This window comes from Diospyros lotus, chromosome 14 (genome assembly GCF_014633365.1).
Source record: "Diospyros lotus cultivar Yz01 chromosome 14, ASM1463336v1, whole genome shotgun sequence".
NCBI lineage: Eukaryota > Viridiplantae > Streptophyta > Magnoliopsida > Ericales > Ebenaceae > Diospyros > Diospyros lotus.
This window is the reverse complement of record NC_068351.1, coordinates 15,928,431-15,954,019: the sequence shown is the minus strand read 5'-3', so window position 1 is coordinate 15,954,019 and position 25,589 is coordinate 15,928,431. Positions and strand designations below refer to the sequence as shown.

At 34.2% G+C, this 25,589-nt stretch overlaps 1 protein-coding gene across 1 annotated transcript; it reads right to left on the bottom strand.

Moving 5' to 3' along the window:
• Window positions 1-671: 671 nt before the first annotated feature.
• Window positions 672-8,385, bottom strand: LOC127791148 (phosphatidylcholine:diacylglycerol cholinephosphotransferase 1-like). The gene is made up of 3 exons (XM_052320958.1): window positions 7,860-8,385; window positions 1,745-1,882; window positions 672-1,068 (listed from the first exon to the last, which is right to left on the bottom strand). The coding sequence occupies exons 1-3, from the start codon at window positions 8,238-8,240 to the stop codon at window positions 742-744; spliced, it is 846 nt and encodes a 281-aa protein (XP_052176918.1). The 5' UTR covers window positions 8,241-8,385; the 3' UTR covers window positions 672-741.
• Between the last annotated feature and the right edge of the window lie 17,204 nt (window positions 8,386-25,589).

Genomic DNA, 25,589 nt, shown 5'->3' with positions numbered 1-25,589 from the left:
CTTAATGAAATGATAAAATGTTTATCTAAAAAGATGTATTATTTATTTTTTTATAAAAAAATAATATTATTAAAAAGGTCTCGACAAATCTTTTCACTTGCCACTCCAACATAGTTAGACTGACCTTGATTTCACTTAATCCCATTGGCCTTGCACCACCGTGATAAGCGATCAAATAGATGAGACACCAAAGGTTGGGGTAACACTAACAAATAATAAAATTGAGAAATCAACTAGGTAAGGGTTAAATAGTACAAGGACCCCAAAAGATTTTGACTATAAATCTAGTTAAATGTAGTCTGATAAATTTTTTAAACTATATATAGAGTTAATAATTTATGTAATTTTTGTTGATATATTTAATCCTACTTAATATCTATACTAATAAAATAATATGTATATATAATAATAATAATAAAATGATGTCTTTTCTTTTCCTGTCTGTCACTTCTAATAAGAGTCGTAAATCTTATATATTTTGTGATATTTTCTAGATTTCTATATAGAAGGTTGATATTCATGACTTGTTGTTATGTAACCTTTTAATTATGTTAAATATATTTTTATTCTATTATTTACTACAAAATTTTTACGTAACAGTCCCCCAGACTTTCTGATTGAAACAAAATTAAACTCCATATAATAATTCAATTTTAGCAACTAAGAAATAGTTAATTAAAATAAATTGAAATAAGTCATAATTTACAATTTAGTCAATATATATATGAAATTACAAGAACATCATTTGGCTTTGGCATTAGTAAAAAGCGTCTTGGAAATCTTTTCAGCCCGTCTGATGATCTTGCTTTCTTCATACTTTCCGGCCAAAGAATCGAACAGAACTCCGGCGCCGAGGCCGACGGCCAAGTCGATGGTGTAGTGGCCCCTCGTGCTGAGAAGCCTCACCATTTGCAAGGCATTGAGGGCGTCGAAAGTTCGTGCCATTTCCCACCTCAGCATTCTTCTCATGTCCAGCGACGCGATCACCGATGCGGCGACGTGGCCGGAATAGAACAAGAAAAACGATACATTCCCCACCGGGAAGTCCACGCCGGAGCTCAGGAACCCCTGCAACTCAGCTCAGTAAAGTAAAACATTTGCCCCTTCTTTATATACCGCTAGAGGAAACGTATCCATCAAAAAATAAAAATTTATTACGTGTGCTTCATAGTTCCAGTTCCACCATGCATAATTTTTGTTTTTTTATTTTTAGACAGTAGTTTAAATAAGATGAAATTTAATATAATGATAAATAAAATAATTTCTATTACTATTAAATAAAATTATTATAAATTTATTTATAAATATATCATCTTCCAACACCAAACCATTAAAAGTCGGTGCATTTATGGACCAGAACGAATTCCTTATCCAACACGATGTGAATACGCTTGATGTGGTAGGACACCTGTCACCAGTAAATTAATACAAAATAGTCACGCTCAAGCTTCTTGTCGCTTGTCGGCAGCTTCAGCGTCCAACTCTACACTTTGGGTCACAACTCATAGGCCAACCCCCAATCACAAAATTACCAATACTATAAATATTAAAGTAAAATAAATGTATTAATTATATATTCTTTAATCATAATAATACTGAGTTATGTACAATTGATAACTAGCAAAAATCAAGTAAAAATCAATAAGATAAGTTGACAAAAGATAAGCAAAAGACAAAAAAAAAAGGCAAAAGATTGAGGATAGAGAGTAAGTTGAAAAGCAGGAAAAAGGCTGCAGCATTTTACCTGAGGCAAAGGAAGCTGGGTGGAGTAGCCAAGAATCCCTCTGAAAGTGAACATGAAGAGCGCAGATATCGTCGCCCTCGGCCGCCCCTCCACCAACCACGTCCACAGTATGTAACTCGTTTGCATCCCCACAAATACCTACAATCCATCCTATTATTAGGGTTTGCATTTCAATTAAGAGATTTCTAATTTTAAATTATTGGATTTAGAATAACAAGCATTCCATCCATTAGGTGTTCAAATTGATATGAATATCCAAACATTTTCTACGGAAATGTATTACTCTTAACAATGAATTTGAATTAGGTGCATCCGACACGTACGGTGTTGAGGCCGGCGAGAAGGCTGTTCACGGCGGGCTTGGCGGCGAGGAGACGGTGGAGGGGTCGGGTGGCCACGAAACCCAGATCGAACGGCGGAGAAGACGGCGGGATCATGCGTAGCGTGTACTCCACGCCCATGAAGAACAGCAGCCCGGCCGCGAATACGCACGGTATCGGATGGTGCCGCGCCACACCCAACACGTCCCTAGATCTCCACTTCACGAACGACGCCGTCTCCAGCATCGACCCGTACCCCATCGGCATCGGCTTCCGCCCGCCGTCCGCCTCCTTCCTCGTACGATCTCCGCCGTCGCAACGGCCGTTAGGCTTCCGGAGCGGCCTCTGCTTCAGAGGTTTTGTTGTCAGAGTTTCTTCGTCTATATTAATGGCGACGGAGATCCGCTTGGAATCACGAGATCCGTGCGTCAAATCATTATCGTAATATATATATATATTGTTGGGACCAAACCAAAATGGCGGAGTTTCCAAGGAGGGTTCTTGAAGTCGTCTCTGTAGTTTGTAGATCTGAGCATTACTATATTGTATAATATATATAATAATTTCTATATAATGTTTTTTATATTATATATTAAATCTTTTTATTATATAAAATATAATACGTGCTCACGAACATAGCGAAGTGATAAATTTCTCAAATTGCTTTGAGAGTGACAGAGTTTGACTTTTATTGGAGACAGAAATATTTTATTTGATAAAAATTGATCGCGTGTTTAATTAGGAGTGTATAAATTTGCGACTATATTCGATTTATCCAGAAATCAAACTAGGGAAAGGTCGATCTTCTTCAAAATTAAGTGAGAGAAGCTCAGACATCTGGGTCATCAAAAAAAAATATAAGATGTATTTATTATGTTTTATTTAAATATTTTATTAATTAAATAAATAATTTATATAATTTTAATTTTGTAAACAATCTTGCTAAGTAATATTGATGTGATAATTCAAATATAATGATTATATGAAACTCACTTATTTAATTTTTTTCACACAACAATTTAATAAAATGAGTCCCACATCATTATATTTAAGTTGACATATTAATATTATTTAATATAAACTAAATAACATTATTTAAGAGATTAAAATTAATAATTTATAATATGATATATTTATTATTAATTAATAAAATTTATTTTTGATATTTAAACAAGAAATAATAAATTTATCTTATCTAAAAATAAGGTAAAAATTAGTTTTACTTAATTAAAAAAAATAATAATTAACATTACCCATAAAAAACATGCTAACAGGTAGTAGCGTTACACTTTTTGATTAATAAAATATTTTAAAATATGATATAATTATTATCAATTAATAAATATATTTAAATATAAAAAATAAAATATATTAAATAAACTATAACGAGTGAGTGTATATTAACAAAAATGAAAAGAAATATGAGTGCTCTTAATAAAATAAAATTTTTCTGAACTTTCATTTTCTCTTAGAATTATCGTTCTTGTACGATTTTACGACTTTCGTGCTTTCATAAACTTTTAGTCTCTCAAACCAATATATACTGTTGATAAGAAATATATAAATCTAAGATGAAATTACATTATGCATCTGGTACTTAGTAGATTTCCTTAGATTTCATTTTATCCTACGTTTGAATACCAACACTTATTTGCTATCAATAACCATAAGGGATAGTGTAATATCCCGAGAGCTCAGAAAATTTAGTATATATCGAGAATAGTGTAAGAAAAAAAACAACAACAGCTGGATACCTTTTGGACTGAATGTTGGTAAGGAACTCCCAAGTTAAACGTGCTTAACCTGGGGTAATCTAAGGATGGGTGATCCCCTGAAAAATTCGTGTAGATCCATCAAGATAAGTTGTTCCGATCCTTCCTATCGTTCGATGCAAGATATTACAGTTAGTATTGATTTGCTATCAATGAATTCCCATACCCATTTAAATGGTACTATTATTACTATTTCCTTATATTTCCATGGATTCTGCATACCCACTCTAAATCTTAGTATTTGACTTCCCAAACTTTGCCCTTGTCATATTGAGCTCATAAATATGTCAATTTTAAACATTTTGGTAGTTTTGCTCGATACTGACCAATTGGTACCAAACATCTTCTTGATGTTGGAATGAAAAAGGCATAAACACGTTCAATTTGATAAAACAAGAAGAAAATTACACGTACAAAATACATTTATGTAAGAATGCATATAATAAAATAAAAAATTAAGTAAACTACTAAATTAGCTATTATGCTTTAGAAGGGTCAAATAAACGACCCAGTGCCTAAAATACCTTCTCTCTTTTTTTTTATAAATTTATTTGCATTCTACCACCTTATCTGTCACTCACGCACAAAATTGAACAAGGATTTTTTGTTATCTAATTATAATAATTAAATTTATTTATATTAGAAAACAGCTCAAACAAGGTTCAAGCCAAAACTTAGAGTCCGAGACACCATAAGAGGGTCAATAGGTGTTGGTCTCGATTCACTATCTGACAGAGTTAAGAGGATGAAGAGAGTGTCCAGATGGCTTCTAGGAGTCTCTGGGGTTCTTGCTCCTCGAAAAGGTGGCATCGGAAGGGTATGCAAAATAGAAACAATTAGAAGGCACACGTAAATCTTTTTTATGCAGACCTTCCGATACCTAAGTCAAATAATGATGTCATGAAATAGAAGCATGAATATATGTATGCATGTATGTTATATGTTTCGGATGAGAGTCTCCTAATGGATTGTCTCTCGAAAGGTTCTGTGTAGTTTAGAGTCTAAGTCTTCAGATCATGTATCTATGTAGGAGAGAAAGAGATTCAAAAAAAGAGTCAATTTGTCATGAAATGGGTGAGTATTTATAGATATTTGGTGGTGGAGTCTACGTGACACGTGGTATGCTAATATGAATCTCTTTACTCTTCGAAAAAATGCATCGGATGAGGTCGGAGGGCCTAGAAGTATTTTCCAGATAAAAGTTCCCCGACGAGAATCCTTTGATGGGTCTAAAAACTCTTCGGAGTCATCAGACAGCTTGGGCCCAGGAGACTCTGAATGAGTCTTGGGCCTTGGGGATACTAAGGCCTAGATTATCCTGAAGACTTTTCTGGAGACTTTGGGAGACTTTTGTCCCAAAAGACTCTTTAGAATCATAATCTTTGCTCTACTCGGAATATCTCTATGAATTTTGAGATTTTGGATTTGATTTTTCTAAGGCACCCCATAATAAGATCTAACATACCAACAACACACAAAAAAGTTACTAAGGTAGCATTTGTTAAAATGAGTAAAATAAGTTTGTATCAAAACAAAGTTAAAATATTTTTTGAATTAAAATATAAAATGATCAAGATAAGTTTGAAAAGTATTTTAAGATTTTCTCACCCAAAATCAGGTGGAGATTGGCCCGTGGGCCAAACTATTCTTGGGCCTTTTGAATTGAGTTAGACTTGAGTTGGGCTAGTGCAGTTCAGGTGGGGTAATGCCTAAGCAAAAAATAAAATTGAGATACCCACTGGATAAGAGTTAATAAATGCAAGGACCACAAAGGATAAGAGTTAATAAATACAAGGACCACAAAAGATTTGGCCATAAATCTAGTTACGTGTTCTAGTTTGATAACATTTTTAAACTATATATAGAGTTAATCATTAATGTAATTTTTGTTGATATATTTTATCTTACTTAATATCTATACTAATAAAATAATATGTATTTATAATAATAATAATAATAATAATAATAATAATAATAATAATAAAATGATGTCTTTTTTTCCTATCACTTCTAATAAGCGGCATAAATCTTATATATTTTGTGACATTTTCTAGATTTCTATATAAAAGGTTGATATTCATGTGTTGTTGTTATTATGTAACCTTTTAATTATGTTAAATATATTTTTATTCTATTATTTACTACAAAATATTTATATAACATATATACTACGTGATCCGGAGTCCCCCAGACAGGTTGAAATTAACCAAATTAAACTCCATATAATAATTCAATTTTAGCAACTAAAAATAAATTGAAATAAGTCATAATTTACAATTTAGTCAATATATATATGAAATTACAAGAACATCATTTGGCTTTGGCATTAGTAAAAAGCGTCTTGGAAATCTTTTCAGCCCGTCTGATGATCTTGCTTTCTTCATACTTTCCGGCCAAAGAATCAAACAGAACTCCGGCGCCGAGGCCGACGGCCAAGTCGATGGTGTAGTGGCCCCTCGTGCTGAGAAGCCTCACCATTTGCAAGGCATTGAGGGCGTCGAAAGTTCGTGCCATTTCCCACCTCTGCATTCTTCTCATGTCCAGCGACGCGATCACCGATGCGGCGACGTGGCCGGAATAGAACAAGAAAAACGATACGTTCCCCACCGGGAAGTCCACGCCGGAGCTCAAGAACCCCTGCAACTCAGCTCAGTAAAGTAAAATTTATTCGTACCCCTATTTATTTTTAGACAGTAGTTTAAATAAGATAAAATTTGATATAATGATAAATAAAATAATTATTATTAAATATCATAGGTTATAAAGTATGACAAGGGAGATGTTATTGGTCAGGTACGAACAAATCTAGTCTAATAGATAATTTAGTACAAATTCTTCATTATTGTTTTGTGAATAAGGGTGATGTGGTGGTAGGACACCAGTCCCCAGTAAATTAATATAAAATAGTCATGCTCATGCTTCCTGTCCCTTGTCGGCACCCTCAGTATACAGCTCGACACTTTGGGTCACATCTCATAGGCCAACCCCTAATCACAAAATTACAATCTTGCCAATAATATAAAAATTTTCACTTTCTCAATGATACTAATAAGATGCACCTACACAAAAGAATAATCATAATATATAGGATATATAAATAAGAAGTTCTATAAAATAACAAATTTATATTTTTACGAATAATTGTTTTATATTTATATATATAATATATTTTAACAAATATATATTTATTTTCATATTAATTTTAAATATTTTTATAAAATAAATTTATTAATTATATATATATTCTTTAACCATAATACTGAGTGAGTTATGTACAATTGATAATGGAAAGTAAAAAAAGAAATTAATTAAACTTATTATACAGTTTGATTGAAAAGAATATAAAAATAATAATTCTAACTGAATTTTAGTTTTATATTTAAATTATCAATCATTATAACTTTTATATTATATATAATATTCATAATTAATTTTATATCTTTTTTAACTTTTACTATTTTAACTTATCTCAACTCAAATATTGATCAAATTAATACTAATTTTTAAAACTCATCCCAACTCAACTAATTTATCAAATACTATTTTATGATCAAAGTCACCTCACCCTAACACAATAAACTCAAACTCACCCGCAAAAATTGAGTAAAAATCAATAAGATAAGCAAAAGACAAAAAAAAAAGGCAAAAGATTGAGGATAGAGAGTAAGTTGAAAAGCAGGAAAAAGGCTGCAGCATTTTACCTGAGGCAAAGGAAGCTGGGTGGAGTAGCCAAGAATCCCTCTGAAAGTGAACATGAAGAGCGCAGATATCGTCGCCCTCGGCCGCCCCTCCACCAACCACGTCCACAGTATGTAACTCGTTTGCATCCCCACAAATACCTACAATCCATCCTATTATTAGGGTTTGCATTTCAATTAAGAGATTTCTAATTTTAAATTATTGGATTTAGAATAACAAGCATTCCATCCATTAGGTGTTCAAATTGATATGAATATCCAAACATTTTCTACAGAAATGTATTATTCAAACAATGAATTTGAATTTGGTGCATACGACACGTACAGTGTTGAGGCCGGCGAGAAGGCTGTTCACGGCGGGCTTGGCGGCGAGGAGCCGGTGGAGGGGTCGGGTGGCCACGAAACCCAGATCGAACGGCGGAGAAGACGGCGGGATCATGCGGAGCGTGTACTCCACGCCCATGAAGAACAGCAGCCCGGCCGCGAATACGCACGGTATCGGATGGTGCCGCGCCACACCCAACACGTCCCTAGATCTCCACTTCACGAACGACGCCGTCTCCAGCATCGACCCGTACCCCATCGGCATCGGCTTCCGCCCGCCGTCCGCCTCCTTCCTCGTACGATCTCCGCCGTCGAAAAGACCGTTAGGCTTCCGGAGCCGCCTCTGCTTCAGAGGTTTTGTTGTCAGAGTTTCTTCGTCCATATTAATGGCGACGGAGATCCGCTTGGAATCACGAGATCTGTGCGTCAAATCATCATCGTAATATATATATATATTGTTGGGACCAAACCAAAATGGCGGAGTTTCCAAGGAGGGTTCTTGAAGTCGTCTCTGTAGTTTGTAGATCTGAGCATTACTATATTGTATAATATATATAATTTCCATATGACGCTTTTATATATTATATATTAAATTTTTATATTATATAAAATGTAAGATGTATTTATTATCTTATATTTAAATATTTTAATAATTTAATTAATTAATTAATTAATTTATAAAATTTTAATTTTTCAAAAAACGTTACTTAATTTGTAATAATTTAACAACTCAAATATAATAATTATATAAAATTTACCTATTTAATTTATTCAACACAATAATTTAATAAGGTGACATCTATATCATTATATTTAAATTATCATATCAGCATTATTTATTATAAACTAAACAACGTTATTTAAGAGGTCAAAATTCATAGTTTATAATATAATATATTTATTATTAATTAATAAAATTTATATTTGATATTAAGACAAGAAGTAATAAAATTTTCTTATCTAAAAAAATAAAAATTATTTTTACTTAATTAATAAAATAATAATTAACATTACCCTTAAAAAACATGCTAACAGGTGGTAGCGTTACCCTTAAAAGGTTTTGATTAATAAAATATTCTAAAATATGATATAGTTATTACCAATTAATAAATATATTTAAATATTAAAAATAAAACATATTAAAAATACCAACACTTATTTGCTATCAACAACTATAAGGGTTAGTATTTATTTGCCATCAATGAATTTCCATACCCATTTAAATGGTACTATTTTTACTATTTCCTTAGATTTCAATGGATTCTGCAGACCCACTTTAATCATCCCTTGTCATATTGAGCTCATAAATATGTCAATTTTAATCATTTTGGTCAATATTGATTGTTACCAATTGGTACCAAACATATTCTCGATGTTGGAATGAAAAAGGCATAAACACGTTCAATTTGATTAAACAAGAAGAAAAATTACACGTACAAAATACATTCTTAAAAGAATGCATATAATAAAATAAAAAATTAAGTAAACTACTAAATTAACTATTATGCTTTAGAAGGGTCAAATAAACGACCCAGTGCCTAAAATACCTTTTTTTTTATATAAATTTATTTGCATTCTACCACCTTCTCTGTTATTCATGTGAAAAATTGGATTAAAGATCTGCTATTGTTTAATTATAATAATTAAATTTATTTATATTAAAAAATGACTAAAACTCAATGTTCGAAACACCATAGGAGGGTCAATAGGTGTTGGGCTCTATCCACTATATAGGAGAACTAAGAGGAAGAGGATGCAAAGAGTGTCAGGATAGCTTCTAGGAGTCTTTAAAGGCCTTGCTCTCTGGAGAGTCTTTGAATAACTAGTCTTCCACAAAGTCTCAATGGTCTTTGGAAGGGTGACACCGAAAGGGTCTGCAACACAAAAACAATTAGAAGGCACGCGGGTCCTCTGATTCCTAAGTCAAATAATGATGTCCTAAGGTAAATTATGAATGTATGTGTGCGAGTATGCTATATGTTTTGGATAAGAGTCTCCCAATGAGTTGTCTCCCAAAGGGTTCTGTGTAGTCTAGAGTCTAAGTCTTCGGATCCTGAGTTTGTGTTAATAGTGGGGTTCTTGTGACATGTAGCATGCTAATGTGAGTCTCTCAACTCTTCAAAAAAAATGCATCGAAAGAGGTTGGAAGGCCTAAAGGTATCTTGGGGGTAAAAGTCCCTTGACGTGTATCCTCCGAATGGGCCCAAAGACTTTTCGGAGTCATCAGATGACTTGAGCCCAAGAGACTCTAGATGAGTCTTGGCCCTTGGGGATACTAAGGCCTAGATTGTCCCAGAGAATCTGGGAGACTTTTGTCCTGGACGATTTTTCAAGGTCTTCCACCTACTCGGAATATCTCTATGAATTTTGAGATTTTGGCTTTGATTTTTTTAGGGCACCCCACAACAAGATTTAACGTGCCAACAACACACAATAAAGATACTAAGATAGCATTTGTTAAAATGAACAAGATAAATTTATATTCAAATAAGATTGAATTTTTTTTGTTGAATTAAGATATGGAATGGTCAAAATAAGCTTGAGAAATATTCTAAAATTTTTATCAAAATATTTATTAAATTTTTTGAAATGTATTGGGGAGATATAGGTCATTTTTTATTATCTGTAAGGTACAAAATAAATTTATCTAGAAGGGGAAGGGATAAATTTATCTGAAAAAACTTAGATAAGAAGTCATGTAACTTTTTTTACAATGATTACTAGATAAATTCAATACATACAATAAAAAATATTTTTATCTAAAATAATTTTTATATCTAACTTTTTAACATATATTTTAGTTAACAAACACTGTGTAAATAAATTAGAAGAACTAAAACCACTATTGGCACACATTGGCAGTAGCAGTTTAGTCCAATTTTGTTAATTGCATAAGTGTGCAATCCCATGGGCAATATCAACAAAGATTTTTTTTTATTTGGTCTTAAAAGAGAGACTTTCAAGCATCACAAGAAGACGGTAAAAAGCTAACTAGATTCGGAAACCACCCCCTCCCACCTACCACTACTTACTTCCCCATATTATCATATATAGTGATTAGGACTACCTCTTATGACTTATCACCAAATCCGCGTCCTTAAACCCATTATAACTAACAACCCCTCTTAGAAGATGAAAGTGTTTTGTTAAGCTTCTTTTGTGTCTTTTTTCTCTTTTGTTGACAAATTGAATTGGCTAAAGAGAAAATAAGGAGAACTGCTACTGCTAGTAGCGGTTTTAAAGGATAACTACTACTGCTAGTAGTGGTTTTAATTCACCCTAATTTATGATCTCTTTTCTCGAGTTCTTGTGCGAGAAAAATTGAAAAGTTTTGGAACACATAAAATCGCTACGAACTACTCTTGCTTTTAATGATTTTATTATGTGGTAATATCACGCTAAATATTAGTTAACGTCGTGTGCGAGCGATGAAAAAATGGTAAGATGAGAATAAGGTCAGAAATGTGATAAAATGAGAATAAGTTCGTAAAAAAAAGATGGTATTTTAGGCATTAATTCCGAATAATCCATTATACTTTCATATATAAGGCCACAATACTCATTATGATAGTCATTGTTGGATAACAATCCCAAATTAGCCACTGTATTCTGGTTCAAAAGTCAAATTAATAATTATATTATAAAAAAGATTAAATAAACCAAAATACTTTCAAATTTGAGATCACATTAATTAGCTATTATAATAAATGTTATATATTGACGCCATATTAAACGATAAATCGTATGAGTAACCTAACTTTTAAATTGAGCTAAGCATAGCGTGACTTGATGCCTGAAATTACAATAATTTATTTGGCTATTTTTAGAGTACAATAGCTAATTTGACTCCAGACTTTACCAATTCCTCCAAAAAGTATCTATGTTTTTTATTCATTTTTTTCTAAGTAAAAATGATCCTTTTTTTTTTTTTTTTTAATGCTCTATCCTTTTCTTTTATTTTCTCCAGAAAAAAAGGAAAAAGGACTAATTAGCCTATAAACTTTTAAATTTTAGTCATTATTGTATGATTTTTTTTTTTCAAATTCACTATTAAACTTTTTGAATGATTTAATTCGGTTGTAAATTTGAATAAAAAAAACCTAGAAGTTTAGGGATAAAGTTAATAAAAAAAACTAGTACTTTAGAGGCAATTTAAATTAAATTAAGTAACCAAAACAGAAAAGTTGAGAGGCCAATTTAATTTTATTTTCCAAAAAATAAACAACCCTGAACAACTTTGATGAATCCAAAACAAATTAAAATTTTGAGGGTGAGGCTTCCTCTCAAAATTATAGTAACCTTCAAAACCATTTCTACCATTAAAAAAAACCCAAAAATTGTAGTAACCTTTGTGATTATTCATTCAACATTTGGACGTTCTTTCATGTTCTTTGTGAACATTAGAATTAAGAGATTAAAATTAAAATTAAAAAAATTGTCCTAATCAGAGTAAGTAATATAGTTAATTCCAAGTTAGGAGGGGGCAGTGGTGGTTGCCATTGATGTTGAATCCCTTACATTACGTGTTGACGTGAAAAACTATTTTTATTTTATTTAGAAATTATTTTTATGAAAATTTAAAATCAAATGCCAAAAGACAGGGGTGCAAGTTGAAGTTGGTCTAACCAGATACCAACTGACCATATACCACTTTTAATTAGAGGTGTACAAACTTATTAAACTGATTAAATTAAATTATGGAACAAAATCGAACTGAACCGATTATAATAAAATCAACTTTTATATAAGTTTTGTTTTAAAAATATATAAAATCTAAACTACTACGATCAGTTATTACTAAATAAATTTTTATTTAAAATATTTTATTTTTTACTTATACATATGTATAGCACAGACCACACCTTTACAATAACAAAGTGGAGGTTGCTTATCTAAATATGCAACTGGGTTTTATTTTTTTTCTTTAATAACGTAATTGGTTTTGATTAATCTCTCAGTTCATTAGGGTCTGAATTAATCTTTCTTCTGATCATCTTGTTTTCTTCTTTTCTTAATTCAAATCTAATCTCTAATTACAAGGTTAGAGTGGTTTCTAATAACAGGGCCTTCATCTGTCTTCTGCAATTGGGTTTGATCTTATTATTATTATTATTATTATTATTATTATTATTATAAATACTGCCAATTGGGTTTGATTAATCTCTCAGTGGATTAGTGACTCAATTAATCTTTCTTCTGATCACTTCTGTTTTCTTCCTGTCCTAATTCCCACCTAATCTCTAATCACAAGGTTGGAGGAAACTTTACGGAGACAGGCAATTAGTGCAAGAAATTGGTCAATTCCCCATGTTGGTGGTCACTAGAAGAAGACTACTTAGTGGTGTCACACTTTTATTACTTTTATTATTAATGATCATTCACATGATTTTGACCACTTTGATTGATGATCATACCACCGCAATTTTACAAAGCTTGTACCTCAGATATTGAAAGCTAACTTTCATGAAATTTTAAATTAGTGTTAGAAGACAAACAGGAAAAAAGTTAAAAAGTGTGCATCAAAGACTAATAACAGGAAGAACACTCTTTTTATCTTTTGATAATGACTCCAGACCTCATGGCATTTGGCTTTGTTAGGGTACCCTTCAAATTTCAACGCATTCACATTTAAATTTTTGTCCATAAACAAATACCCCTAATTCTACTATATGGGTCACAAGGGCCATGATGAGAGAGCAAGAGTGTGCTAAAGTGAGCTCTCACCATTGGTGGAGCCATGCAAGGGCCAAGGAGCTAGAGAGAGCAACGGTGGGAGAGTAAACCTTAATTTGGATCGGAATTGGTCATAATTTATATATACATGCAAGACCATACACATTAGTGGGTTATCACATAATCACTAAATCATGAACATCCACATTAAAGACAAAAGACATTAAAATTTTTGCATATTTTATATTTCTTTTATTTTCTGATCCTGAGCGACATAAAACGTTATGTCACCCAACATGGTTGGGAAGAGTACTCTATCTAAAACCCTTTAACTAATTAAATGGTTGAAGAGATTGAGATGTTTTCAATGGCATGCAGAGCTACCAACATCTTTAACAGCCGTGCACATAATTAATAGACCTTCCCAAATTAATTGATCTTCATTCAAAGTATGGGCATGGCAAGGAAGGAACAAGACAGAGAGAGAGAGTCAAAGACCAGATCATGTGCATGCAAAGGTTTTGTCACGAGCTACTAATGCATTGACATCAACAATTCTCCATAACATAAATAAGTACTGGCACATTATTTATTCTACCATTAAGCTATTAACGATACATCACAGGACAGCAGCAAGTATGAGAACCAAAGGAGAAATAAGGAATCCCAAAAATCTTGGAGTGATAAGGTTGTGAGTTCTCAAAATAATTTCAAAATCAGTGGAGAGAGTTTGAGTGGTCAAGAAGATTTGGAGTCAGCAAATTCAAACCAAAAGATAGTTCAACAAGATAAGAAGATACCGCATGGATCAATAACACAATTGGTTGAATCAAATTCAAAATCAGATTGAAGCAGTCCAACAAGATGAGCAGATATTGCACAATTCAAAATCAACTTATAGCAGTTAAATAAGATAGGTTTTATTGACTTATTCAAAACTGTTAATCAAATGAGATAGCTTCTGTTGTTAGCTATCTTCTGCTGGTAGTTGTTATTTGATAAGTTATAGTTGTTTAGTTTGCCAGTCTATAAATTAGTATCAATGTATAGCAAGTGCTCACGGTGATTGAGGTAGTTTTCTGTTACAGAAATACAGAACTCTTTATTTTATTCTTTTACTTGCTCAATTTTTCTCTTGGTATCAGAGACATCTGTGAGCACTCAAATCATTTCAATTTATTCACCATGACATCTCTCTCTCTGAATGTGGGAAATTTCATTACCCTCAAACTCACTCAAATCAACTATCCTTTATGGCGTGAACAAGCTTTGGCTTTAGCAGAAAGTCAAGATCTAGTTGAGCATCTCACCACAGCAGATTCAGCTCCTGCCAAATATACCACTCCAACTTCAAACACAGGTGCAGAAAATTTTGTGCCAACGTTGACAGATTCATTCAAAGCTTGGCGCAAATCTGATCGTCTTCTTCGTGGATGGATCATTGGTACACTCTCAGAAGAAGCTCTTGGACTTGTTGTTGGCTTAGAAACATCATACTCAGTATGGGAAGCTCTAAAAAATTCATATGCACAAGATTCACAAGAGCGAGAATTTACACTGCGACAACAGGTGACATATCTTCGTAAAGATGAAGATAAAACCATTGCTGAACATATTCGCACATTCAAAAGTTTGTGCGACAATCTTGCAGCCATAGGAAAACCTGTTTCTGATAAAGAAAAGGTATTCTACCTTCTTACTAGTCTCGGTCCTCAGTATGAGACTTTTACTGTTGCAATGATGAAGCCTCCTATGCCAACTTACATTGAGTTAGTGTCTCAACTGCAAAGTTTGGACCAACGACAAAGCTGGTTTTCTGGTAACACAGATATCACAACTAGGCATTTCTCTCCTCAACTAGCATTCTATAGCCAACATCAGCGCCATCAACAACAGTCATCCACAGGGTATCGCGGTAACTCACAACAGTTCACATCAACTGGGCGTAGCTTTCAAGCTCAACAACCCAGAAATAAAAACAGAGACTACTCGGATGGTTTAGTATCCAACACAAAGCAACGTCGTCCTCCACCTCCTGGTGAACGTCGTATGACCCCTGCTGAAAGAGATTTGTATCGTGAAGAAAGGTGTCAATATTGTGGTATAATGGGTCATATTGCAAAAATTTGCTGGTGGTTACCCAAGAAGTCTACTCAAAATGAAGAAATCCCTCAAGCTCTTGCAGCTCTTACCCTGGACAATACTATTTCGGATACAGAGTGGACATCTGACACTGGGGCCTCTAATCACATGACAGGTAATCCAGGTATGTTGTTTAATATTCACAAATATTTGGGATCTGATTCAGTACTTATTGGAGATGGATCTTCTTTGCCTATTGCTGGAATTGGTGACACAAATATAAAACAAAATGAAACCAATTTATCTCTTCAAAATGTGATGTTAGTTCCAGCCTTAACTAAGAATTTGTTGTCTGTGAGCCAATTAACTTCTCAATTTCCAGTAAATTGTGAATTTTCTGATGTTGATTTCTGTGTTAAGGAACGGGGAACAGGACAAACAGTGATAAAAGGGAGACGCAAGGGTGATCTCTATGTTCTCTCCAACTCACCGGAATTGCATTTTTCTTATCGCTTCAAATCTGGTTCAGCAGAAGTTTGGCATCAACGTTTAGGACATCCACAATTTTCGGCTTTACAATTATTAAAAAATAAGGGATTAATTGAAGTTGTAGGAGCTACTAAACTTGAGCATGTTTGTGATAGTTGTCAGTTAGGAAAGCTCAGTAGATTACCTTTCTCTTGTTCTGAACATTCAAGTACTGCTATTTTTGACAAAATTCATTGTGATTTGTGGGGTCCTGCTCCAGTTTTATCTATTGGAAAATTCAGATATTATGCTTGTTTAGTAGATGATTTTTCTAAATATACTTGGATTATTCCTCTACAACATAAATCTGACTTTGTTGATGCATATTTGATTTTTGAAAAATACGTGGCAAGGCAGTTCAACAAGCAAATCAAAATTTTTCATTCAGATGGTGGAGGTGAGTTTCTTAACTCTAGATTAACATCTCATTTTTTGAAAAATGGCATAGTTCATCAAATATCATGTCCGCATACTCCTGAGCAGACAGGTATGGTTGAACGACGTCATAGAATTATTAGAGAACTAGGAATAACCATGCTTTTTCATTGTGGTGCTCCCTTGTTTCTATGGGTAGAAGCCTTCACTACAGCAGTATATCTTATCAATCGTCTGCCATCTTCAGCAATTAATTTTGAAACTCCATATTTTTTGTTGCATGGAAGTCATCCTATATATTCTTCACTTAGAGTCTTTGGTTCTAAATGTTTTCCTTACACATGGGACACACGTCGTCATAAATTTGATCCTAAACTGTCTCATGTGTTTTTGTAGGCTACAGTGACAAATATAAAGGTTATAAGTGTTTTCATCCTTCAAGCAAAAAATTTTTTATTTCTCGACATGTGGTTTTTGATGAATTGATTTTTCCATACAAGGAATCCCATTCCAAAACAATTCCTCATGATTCAACCCATGTTATTAGTATTTTTGATACTTGGCTTGAACAAACTAACTTTGATTCTTCTACAGGGACTACTTCATCTACTCCACCATGCTTGAGTCCTTTACCTTCAACTATATTTTTCCCTCTAGATATACAACATGGTGAAAGTTCTGATTTGCCCAATGTCTCATCTTTGGTTCAATCTTCTTTAATACCACCACCTGAAGATATCACCACATCACTACCTTCTACAAATGAGTCTACAATTCAGTCCTTATCTAATGATTTTTCCTTACAAGTCATAGGGTCAATGCAGCATAATGCAGCTGGACAACCTTCTCATTCTATGGTTACCCGGTCTCGACTTGGTGTAGTTAAACCAAATCCGAAATATGCTATGATGACAACGACCTTTGTTGTTCCTCGAGAACCTAGCAATGTCAGGTCAGCATTAGCTCATTCAGGTTGGAGAGCTGCTATGGAAGAGGAACTTGCAGCTTTACATCAAAATCAAACATGGCAACTGGTTCCACGTTCCGAGTCTATGCATGTCATTGGCTCACATTGGGTGTTCAAGACAAAGCTTAAACCTGATGGCTCCCTAGATCGTCTCAAAGCCCGTTTAGTTGCACAAGGGAACCATCAAATTGATGGAGTTGACTACACAGAAACATTTTCTCCAGTCATCAAACCGGGTACCATAAGAATGATCCTGACTATAGCTCTTGTTCAACAATGGCCCATTCGACAGCTTGACGTAAAAAATGCTTTTCTACATGGTTTGATCTCTGAAGATATATACATGCATCAACCGCCAGGAATGTCTGATCCAAAATATCCAACCTATGTTTGTAAACTTCAACGTGCTCTCTATGGCCTAAAACAGGCACCTCGTGCTTGGTTTGATCGATTTAGTGTCTTTCTTCTTAAATATGGTTTTTTTTGCAGTTTAGCTGATCCGTCGTTGTTTGTTTTTCATTCTGATCATGGTTCACTAATTTTGCTTCTCTATGTGGATGATATTCTTCTTACAGGTTCTACTATTGAGCTTGTTAGCTCTTTCATTCAGCTTCTCAGCTGCGAGTTTGCAATGAAAGACTTGGGGACAATTTATCATTTTCTTGGGATCAAAGTTTCTCAAACACCTGCTGGACTTCACCTCTCACAGTCACATTATGCTCTTAGCATACTTGAGAAAACAAACATGGTTGATTGTAAGCCTATGAGTACACCTCTAGAAACAAAAACAAAATATTGTCTTAATGCTAGACCTTTGGAGGATCCAAGTCATTTTAGAGGAATTGTTGGAGCTTTACAATATCTCACTCTTACACGTCCAGACCTTTCCTTTAGTGTTAATTATATATCTCAATTTATGCATGCTCCTACTGAAGTCCATTTAAAAATGGTTAGACGTATTCTTCGATACATTAAGGGAACCATTCATTTGGGCTTAAATTTTACTTCAAATACTACACTTGATCTTTGTGCTTTTTCTGACGCAGATTGGGCAGGTTGTCCTACCACTAGACGCTCCACCACAGGCTATTGTACTTTCCTTGGGAAAAATCTCATCTCGTGGTGTGCAAAGAAACAACATACTATATCTCGTTCAAGTACCGAAGCTGAGTATCGAGCCATGGCAAATACTGCAGCTGAATTGACATGGTTGACCTTTATTTTGAAAGATCTCCGAATTCCAATGTCATCTCCTCCGATTTTATACTGTGACAATCTCAGTGCTTTGCATATGACTGTCAATCCTGTTTTTCATGCTCGTAGTAAGCACATCGAATTGGACTATCATTTTGTGCGAGAACGAGTTGCTCTAGGTCAACTTATCACTCAATATATCTCTACTAGTAATCAAGTTGCTGATCTCTTCACCAAACCCATGTCCAAAGCTTCTCTCACTTATTTTCGGCCCAAACTGTGCCTTCAACCCCAGCCCAGTTTGAGGGGGGATATTAACGATACATCACAGGACAGCAGCAAGTATGAGAACCAAAGGAGAAATAAGGAATCCCAAAAATCTTGGAGTGATAAGGTTGTGAGTTCTCAAAATAATTTCAAAATCAGTGGAGAGAGTTTGAGTGGTCAAGAAGATTTGGAGTCAGCAAATTCAAACCAAAAGATAGTTCAACAAGATAAGAAGATACCGCATGGATCAATAACACAATTGGTTGAATCAAATTCAAAATCAGATTGAAGCAGTCCAACAAGATGAGCAGATATTGCACAATTCAAAATCAACTTATAGCAGTTAAATAAGATAGGTTTTATTGACTTATTCAAAACTGTTAATCAAATGAGATAGCTTCTGTTGTTAGCTATCTTCTGCTGGTAGTTGTTATTTGATAAGTTATAGTTGTTTAGTTTGCCAGTCTATAAATTAGTATCAATGTATAGCAAGTGCTCACGGTGATTGAGGTAGTTTTCTGTTACAGAAATACAGAACTCTTTATTTTATTCTTTTACTTGCTCAATTTTTCTCTTAAGCATCATAACAACTAATTGCAACAGCTGCAACAGGAGTAATGGTAAGCCCCGCACCATTCTCGGGGTTGGAGAAGTACCCCATTTTCCTTCAGTTTCTGTTGGAGTTGGACGCCCAGCCCATTAAACACTAAAATAATAATAAAATAGAGGAGGAAGAAAGGCGGTGCATGAATGCGGTGATCCTTAGGGGAGGGTAAACCGCACACACACTCATATATATATATATGCATGGTTTGCAAAAAACAGTGGCTGAGCAGTGGTGCGGCGCAGTAGGAAAAGCTAAAAAAGAGTAGCTTGTGCACGACGCAAAGCCGGAACACAGCAGCAGCAAATTCAGTTGAAGCAAAAAAATCAAAGTACAAGATTGAAGCTATTTGGAGTGAATTTTTCTCTAGTTTTGGATTACAACTACGGAAAGTTGTAAGGATTTACTGGGGAAGTAGTTTTCTGTATTCTTCATTATTGGTAATCTTGAGTTTGAATATTAAATTTGTGATATGATTTTACTTGATTTTTTGATAATGAATTTGATTCAGAGTTTGGCCCGTAGTTTTTTCCCTTTACACTAGTGGATTTTCCACATAAAATGTTGTGTCCATATTTGTGTTTGTTTATTATTAGTGTTTGGTATTTGTAAGTGATTAATATTTAATTTGCACAATTAATTTTTGTTTGTAGCCCAACAAGTGGTATCAAGTTTGACTTGATTTGGACATAAACTAATTGTGTGATTTGGAAGTTGAAGATAGAAGATCTTCTTTATTGCAGCGATTTATTTGACTCAGTCAAATTTGGTTCTACCAAACTTGCTGGAAAATCAAATGATGATTGAGAAAAAATGCATAGGAAGGTAGTGGGGACTATGAGGCAATGGGTCGAGACCAGTGCTTTCCACTATGTCAATATAGAATTAGATGCTTATTAATTGTGAAAAAAAATTAGAGAAGCTTTGTGAGAGAAAAACATGTCAAAACAAAACTTTTGGAATTAGCAAGTTTGTGAATTTAAAGTACGGGGATGGGCTATCTATTTCAAAACACTTGAGAGTGAGTTTCAAGATTTGGTGAATCAGTTGACCACTATGTAAGTAACGATGGATGATCAAATGCAAACATTGTTTCTTTTAAGCTCATTGATAGTTGGGAAACTTTGGTGACATCTTTTAGTAATTTGGCTTCGAATAGGATACCGACTATATCTATGGTTAAAGATAGTTTGCTCAACGAAAAAATTAGACAAAAGGTTATGGGTACAAATGAGTCACATGCTCTTGTCATAGAACAGAGGTAGAAGCAAAAGCAGATCGAGGTCCTAAGGGGAGTGATAAATCCAGAGAAAAGTCATAGTCAAAAGGAAAGGTCGCTATCACTAGGGGTGTTCGTAGTGCGATTTTGCCGGTCTAAGCCATTTTTAATATGCCAAATCATATGTGCGATTTTTTTTTATTACTCCAAACAACGAGGTCTAATTTGGTCTCCATAAATTGCAGCAGAGCGCAACGCAAAATATAGTGTTGTTCAGTGTAGTTTTCGAGGTATGTCTGAGTGGGCTAGATCAAGAGTTGGAAAGGTCCCAATATGGATCAACACTTACTACTCATTCATTGTCTATCTCGTTTAACTTAGAGGAATAAATATTTGGGAAGAAGGAATGAAAGGTTTAGATCAAGAGAGGAGGATGAGAGGTAGAAAGTGTCGGTGGGAAGGAATGAAATATTTGGGGTTTTAGTGAAAGAGTTAAAAGGCGAGGATGAGAGGTAGAGAGTGTCGGTGGGGGCTAGGGTAGAAAAAATTATTTAGGCTTTAGGGTTTTATTTTTTTAATTTTCATATTTGTTAGACTCTTAATAATCAAGCGGTTCGGTTAAAAACCAAAATTATTTTTATTAAATCGCAAACCACACGGTTTATAGATTTCTCAAACCATCTCAACCCGTTCCCCTAAAAAAATTGTGTGGTGCGGTGCAGTCGGTTTTCATGGTTTAAGGGGTTTTTTGAACACCCCTAGCTATCACTATCAAAAAAGGGTTCATATAAAAAGAAACTACAAGGCTTGGAAAAAGGAACAACAGAATGAGAAAAATAAAAAGAAGTCAAAAAAAGATATTGTTGTTGGTGTGACAGATGTGGAGGAAAAATTGATGGTTACTTCTTGTGAAGAAGAGCACTGCGATAATGTGTCAGATCCTTATGTTGAGTGGGTTCTTAACTCAACAACATCCAACCACTCTACTCCTAGAAAAGACCTTTTTGTTGAGTGCATAGTAGGAAATTTTGGTATTATAAATATGGCTAATTGTGGTACAACTTCTACTATAGAAATTGGTGTTATTCGCTTACAAATTGATGTTGGTTGCACATTAACTTTGAATAATGTGAGTCATGTACCAAATTTACGCCTTAATTTACTTTCTTGTTGATGTCTTGATAACAAAGGTTATCACGATGTTTTTGGTGATGGAAAATGGAATCTCACTAAGGGTTCTATAATGGTTGCTAGAGGTATTATTTCCCATACACTGTACAAAACTCAAATGATAAAGTTACTTGATGGTGAATTAAATGCAGTTGAAGATGGTGTTTCACTAGACATGTGGCATCAATAGCTAGCTCATATTAATAAGAAAAGGTTGCGAATTTTGACAAAGAAGTCTTCCATTCCTTTTGCCAAATGTATTACTTTAAACCCTTGTGATCATTGTTTGTTGGCCAAATAGACTACTATATTCTAAACTTATGGTCAATTTTCAATTTTATCTAGTTTTGACCTTTGTTTCAATTTGGTTATCAAACTTTAACTTTTGTTTTAATTTTATCCTTGATTGAGTAAGCGTGTGTCCCAACTTACATGGTGGCTGATGTGTCCAATAACGGACATGTCAGTAAAAACAACGCCATTTCTAAGTAATGGGTGACAATGAATAGATCTGAAATTGGGCTGACAAATCTAAAGTGGGTCTAGAGCGGGTTAATGGGTTAAACCAAATCTGGGTTGAGATCTAGGTGAGCTAAAATTGAGAAGCTTGGCTGCTTCAATGGCTAACCGTTAATGGAGGCTAGAAGGCTCGCCGACGGTAGCAACGACAGATTGTAAGGAAACTGAGTGCATTGGTGGCAAAAGGAGAAGAAGCCCAGCAAAGGCAGATCGATGGCGAGGCAGACGAAGGCAGTGGTTATCAGCGAAGGCGATCGCTGTAACAGTTTCAATCGAAGAAGAAGACCAAAGCAAGTCGATGGTGGGTGCCACGATCATCACCGCTGCGAGTCACTGTCGGCTAACCCCGATCCATTTTCTACTGTCGTTCATGCTTTCTTCTTCCTATTTGTGGCTGACCCACAGCCGCTGACTATAACCTTGCCATTGTCATCGATTGAGTAGGCTTTCTCGATTTGCCTTCGCCGACAACGACCATGATCATTATTCTTCAACGGATATCACAAACCATTGAGTTGCTCTGGTCGTCTTCTTCGATCAATACTGTTAACAACAAGCTTCAGCCAAGATCCAAGATCTAGGTTGACCCAACTCGCCATATTTTGTGATTTTGGGTTTGTGTATTTGGTTATTAATTTTGGGTTTATGATTTTGGTTATTGATTTGTATATTTGATTATTGATTATATATATGTGTGTATTTAATTATTGATTTTGTGTGTGTATTTGATTATTTTGTGTAATTGATTATTAATTTATGTATTTAGTTTTTAATTTTGTGTATCTGATTATTGATTATTGGGTTTGTGTATTTGATTATTAATTTTAACAAAATGACGTCGTTTTGCTAGTATGTCCATTATTGGACACAACAACACGCTATATTATTGGACACAATAACACGTCATATCAGCCGCCATATAAGCTGGGGCACACGCCTGACCAATTAAGGATAAAATTGAAACAAAAGTTAAAATTCGCTGACCAAATTTAAGTAAATGTCAAAACTGAATAAAATTAAAAATTGACTCAAAGTTCAGGATATATTAGTCTATTTGGCCTTGTTTGTTTGGCAAGAAGCATAGAGTTTCTTTTAGTAGCGCTTCTAAAAGAAAAGAATATACTTGATTTAGTCTACTCTGATGTATTTTGTCCCATTGAGGTGGAAATTATTGGTGGTTGTAAGTTTTTTGTTACTTTTATTGATGATGCTTCACCAAAGGTGTGGGTGTATGCTTTAAAAATAAAAGACCAAGTACTTCAATATTTTAAGAAGTTTCATTCTGTGGTAGAAAGAGAGACAAACAAGTCTTTGAAGTGTCTTCATATTGATAACAGAAGTGAATACACATCAAACTAGTTTGAGAATTACTATTCAAAACACAACATCAGACATGAGAAGACAATTCCTAGTACCCCATAGCATAATGGCATGGTTGAAATAACCAACAAAACTTTCCTGGAGAAAGTTAGATGCATGTGCAGTTTGGTTAATTTGCCTAAACCATTTTGGGGAAAAGTAATCTGCACTCCCTGCTACCTCATTAATCGATCTCCATCAACTCTTTTGGATTTTGATATTCTTGAAAAAGTATGGACTAGGAAAGATGTGTCTTATTCTCATTTGAAAGTCTTTGGGTGCAAATTCTTTATTCATGTGCCTAAGAAACAAAGACAGAAGCTCAATGATAAGGCTACTTCGTGTATATTTCTGGGATATGAAGATGTAGAATTTGGTTATAGGTTATGGAATCTAGTGAAAAAGAAGATTATCACATCAAGAGATGTAGTGTTCCATGAACATGAAACATTGTTAGATTTAAAGACATCAGAGAAAACTAAAACTAATGGTGGTGTTCTTGATCTCACACCAATTCCTCCTCCAATAGAAAATGCCACAAATGGGGGAGAGTTGCATGAAGAACATGAGATTGAAATTGAGGCAGCACAAAATGATGGTTATGATGTAGATATAAAGGGTGTTAAGCAGAGGAGCAGCCCCTTCCATCTCAAATTAAAGAGTTGTAGCTTAAAAGATCTATTAGACAGCATCAACCATCTAAGAGATATCCCAATTCAGAGTATGTTATGCTCACAAAATGAGGAGGAGCCATAAAGCTTCCAAGAAGTTCAAACTCATAAGGCGAAAGTTAAATAGATGCAAGTGATGAAGGAAGAGATGAATTTCTTGAAGAAGAATGATATTTATGAGCTTGTTGAACTTTCAGAAGGTAAAAAGGTCTTAAAGAATAAATGAGTGTTCAAGCTGAAGAATGATTGTGACAAGATGGTAGAGTACAAAGCTCATTTGGTAGTGAAGGGCTTTAATCAAAAGAAAGGTGTAGATTTCAATGAGATTTTTTCTCTTGTTGTAAAGATGAGTTCCATTCGAGTAATACTGGGATTGACAGTAAGCTTGGATCTTAAGTTTGAGCAATTAGATGTGAAAATTGTATTCCTTCATGGTGATTTAGAGAAAGAGATCTACATGGATTAGGCAGAGGGATTTGAAGTGCAAAGGAAAGAGCACATGGTTTTCAAGTTGAAAAAGGCCTTGTATGACTTGAAACAGGCTCCAAGGCAAAGGTACAAGAGATTTGATTCATTCATGGTGGCTCATAGTTATATTAGAATAGATACAGATCATTGTGTGTATTCTAGGTTGCTACTCAGTGGTGAGTTTATTATCCTTCTGTTCTTTGTAGATGATATGTTAATTACAAGGCAAGATTATAGAGTTACTAGTGATTTGAAAAGAGATTTGTTTGAAATTTTTGACATGAAAGATCTAGGGCCAACTAGACAAATTTTTGGTAAGCAAATTTTTCGTGACAAAAAAGCTAAGAAGTTGTGGTTGCTACAAGAAAAATATGTTGAGTGGGTTCTAAAAAGATTTAATATGAAGAGTGCTAAGCCTATTAGCACGCCTCTTGCAAATCACTTCAAACTTAACAGGAAATCTTGTCTTTTTACTCAAAAAGAAAAGATGATATGGCAGTTGTTCCTTACTCCTCTACAATTGGAAGTTTAATGTGTGGTTTGCACATGGCCTAATATTGCTCGTGTAATTGGTCTAGTTAGAAAGTTTCTCTCCAATTTAGGTAGAGGTAATTGGGAAGTTGTGAAATGAATCT